This window comes from Palaemon carinicauda, chromosome 23 (assembly GCF_036898095.1).
Source record: "Palaemon carinicauda isolate YSFRI2023 chromosome 23, ASM3689809v2, whole genome shotgun sequence".
In the NCBI taxonomy this organism is placed as follows: Eukaryota; Metazoa; Arthropoda; class Malacostraca; order Decapoda; family Palaemonidae; genus Palaemon; species Palaemon carinicauda.
The window spans coordinates 21831981-21836194 of NC_090747.1; the positions used below are offsets into that span (position 1 = coordinate 21831981).

The 4214-nt window shown below is 29.9% G+C and overlaps 1 protein-coding gene across 1 annotated transcript in view; it reads left to right on the forward strand.

Annotated features, from left to right (window-relative positions):
- Positions 1-3676: 3676 nt before the first annotated feature.
- LOC137617470 (uncharacterized) overlaps positions 3677-4214 on the forward strand; it is a 742-nt gene continuing 204 nt past the window's right edge. Inside the window, exons 1-2 of the mRNA XM_068347492.1 lie at positions 3677-3848; positions 3931-4214. The exon at positions 3931-4214 is cut by the window's right edge and continues 204 nt beyond it. Coding sequence (XP_068203593.1) covers positions 3677-3848; positions 3931-4214 — 456 coding nt within the window. The remainder of the gene's footprint in view (positions 3849-3930) is intronic.

Below are 4214 nucleotides of genomic sequence, written 5' to 3' on the forward strand. Positions count from 1 at the left end.
TCCATTCATCATCTTCTACTTCGTGCTTCATAGTCCTCAGTCATGTGGGTGTGGGTCATCTAACTCTTCTAGTGCCTTGCGGAACCCAGTTGAACGTTTAGTGAACTAACCTTTCCAGTGGAGTTTGAAGAGCATGCCCGAACCATCTCCATCTACCCCTCATCATGATCTCATCGACATATGGCACTCAAGTAGTCTCTCTTATCGTTTCGTTTCTAATCCCGTCTTGCCATTTAACTCCCAATATCCTTCTGAGGGCTCTGTTTTCAAATCTACTAAATCTATTGGAGATTTTTTTCATTGTCATATAATGACCCATGTCCATACAGTAACACTAATCTCACTAAACTGATATATAGTCTTATTTTTATATGTGATTTCAGGTGAATTGGTTTCCAAATTTTACTTGAAGCGGATTTGCTTTTTTTTTTCAATCTTTCACTTAACTCTAATTCTAAAGACTCTGTATTGAAGATCAATGTTCCTAAATACTTAATTGATTCTACTTCATTCTCCTTCCAATGATATTTCATCTTTGATTGCATACTGCGTTCTCACCATCTCCTCTATTTATCTTCAGCCCAACCTAGTGGGGATACTTGATCAATTCTGGTGAGCAAGCATTGCAAATCTCGTGGTGTTCTGCTACCAAGGACAGCATCATCAGCATACTCTTGGTCTGCTAAATTCCTATCATCGATCCAGTGCAATCTTTCTCCTCTAGCTCTGACAGTTCTACGCGTTACAAAATCCATGAGGAGGATAGACAACATAGGTGACAAAAAATTCCCCTGGAATATCCCGCTATTCACTGGAAATTCATTTGATACGGCTCCATTAAAATTACTTTGCACTTGCTATGGTCATGAACAGATTTAAATAAATTTACATATTTAGGTGAAATTCCATAACGCAGGACTTTGCATAAAATTGGCGGGTGTACACTGTCAAAGATGTTTTTCTTAGTTCACAAATGTCATCAAAAGTGGATTTCTATAGTCTACGCATTGCTGTACAACATGTCTCAAAAAGAAAATGTGGTGAGTGCAACTTCTAACTTTCTAAATCATGCTTGTTCATCTCTCAGCTTTTCATCAGTACTTCTCTCTACTATCTATGGAATAAGCATATTATATATTTTCATAACAACTGTCGTAAGTATTATGCATCTGTAATTACTTCAAACAGTCAGATCTCCTTTTTTGCTATTTTTACCAACACTCCTAGCTCCCATTTATCAGGTTTTGCCTCTTCATGCCACATTCTGCAATATACAGTAATCTTATAAACAGTCTGGGAGTTATTTCATTTTCGGCCAGTAAAATCCATCGTATCCAGGGGCTTTACATCTCTTTAGTATTTTCAGGATTGCTTCAACTTCAAACACGCTGAATTCATTCATGGGCACATCAAGGTCTTCATCAGTTACCGGTATATCAATCTCCTATACATAACCTCACTAAAGTGTTCCATTCTGCGTTGTCTTTCTTCATCTTTTATTATTTTAATAGATCCATCTCTCTTTTTGATGGGTATATACTTCTTCTTTGCCCCCATAGAGATTTCATTAATAATTCATTGTGCAATTCTTACAGCATAGCTACTTCCTGAATTCATATGCTTGTCAGCCTCATCTGCTTTACTGTCTAAATCTCCTCTCCAGTCATTCCTAGCTATTCTAATTACCTCACTATCAATACTGGAATACTTAACATGCTCTACCTTGTAATATTAATTATTTTCATTGTTATTATTTTAAGCTAAATAAGGAAACAAAATTAATATAATAAATAACCACTTATAACCATTATTATGCCCTTTCATATATTATTCAATAATAAAGCTTTTCCATGTATAATCTCTCGTTTCTTTCTTTCAACATACTGTCACTGACTGATATTATTAGGGGTAATATATATATATATATATATATATATATATATATATATATATATATATATATATATATATATATATATATACATATATATATATGTATATATACAGTATATATATATATATATATATATATATATATATATATATATATATATATATATATATATATATATATATATATATGTATATACATAGTTATATATATATATATATATATATATATATATATATATATATATATATATATATATATATATATATATATATATACACATATATATACACACACACATATATATATATATATATATATATATATATATATATATATATATATATATATATATATAGGTATATATATATATATATATATATATATATATATATATATATATATATATATATATATGTATATATATATACCTATATATATATATATATATATATATATATATATATATATATATATATATATATATATATATATATATGTATATATATACATATATATACACACACACACACATATATATATATATATATATATATATATATATATATATATATATATATATATATATATATATATATATATATATATATATATATACAGAAAAACCACAGGGAAAATGAAAACACGGAATATACACTTAAGTCCTGAGTAGTTAGGAAGTATCACGAAACTAGTCAGGACTTAAGTGTATATTCCATATTTTCATTTTCCCTGTGGTTATTCTGCATCTGAGCATCACGTTTTCCTGTGATTTTTACGCATATATATATATATATATATATATATATATATATATATATATATATATATATATATATATATATATATATATATATATATATATATATGTACTCACACACACACACACACACACACACACACATATATATATATATATATATATATATATATATATATATATATATATATATATATATATATATATATATATATATATATATATATATATATATATATATATATATGTGTGTGTGTGTGTATGTATATATATATGTATATATATATATATATATATATATATATATATATATATATATATATATATATATATATATATATATATATATATATATATATATATATATATATAAAAGATTAAATGAAGAACACCTATATATATACATATATATATATATATATACATATATATATATATATATGTACGTATATATATATATATATATATATATATATATATATATATATATATATATATATATATATATATATATATATATATATACAGGGTGTCTCAAAAATATACTCACTCTTAGAATTATGAGAAACCCTTTATTTATGGACATTGAGCGAAATGAAATAGCATCGAATACATGAGACAAATGTTCAAATTGATGACTATTATAAATATACTCAGTCTTTTTTGTGTTGCAGATATCCTGAATTACTGAAGCTATGGCAGGAAATCAACTTAGTTTCGAAGAAAGAAAGTTTGTCCTGAAATGCTATTGGAAGACCGAAAACACCACTGAAGTGCAACGCCGGTTCACAAATCAATTTGTAAAACCGCCACCCACTCGTCGGACCATTGCGCGCATCAGAGACAAATTTGAAGCAGATGGAACCGTTCAGAATATCAACAATAAACTTTCAGGATGACCACGGACATCTACGTCCCCTGGAAAAGAACTGCAGGTGCAGGAAACACTCCTTCGATCAACACAGAAATCACTTCGCCAAACTGCTCGGGAAACCCACATCTCAAAAGATAGCGTAAACCGCATCATGAAGCGTCTGCATTGGAAATGCTACATTCCAAGGCTGTGTCAAGCTCTCAACGAAGACGATCCTGACCGGAGAGTCGAATTTTGTGAATGGTACCTGGCAAAATGTGCAGACGATGTCAAATTTGCACACAAAATTGTGTGGAGCGATGAAGCAACCTTCAAATTAAACGGTACCATTAACCGCCATAATTGCACGTACTGGTGTCCTGCAAATCCTCACGTAACAATTGAACGCCCCTGTAAACTTACCAGGAGTAATAGTGTGGTGTGGAATATCCGCATTGGGCATCATAGGACCTTTCTTTTTCAACGAAACTGTCAATGGTGAGAGCTACCTCAACTTGTTTCAGGAATTTATTGGTCCACAAATTACAGAGATGTTTGGTGAAGACAGCGATATTTACTTTCAGCAAAATGGAGCACCTCCCCACTACCATCGCGATTTACGAGCTCCCCTTGATGCAGTGTTTCCTAACACATGGATTGGACGAAGGGGCCCCATTGAATACCCTGCGCGTTCCCCAGACCTAACACCC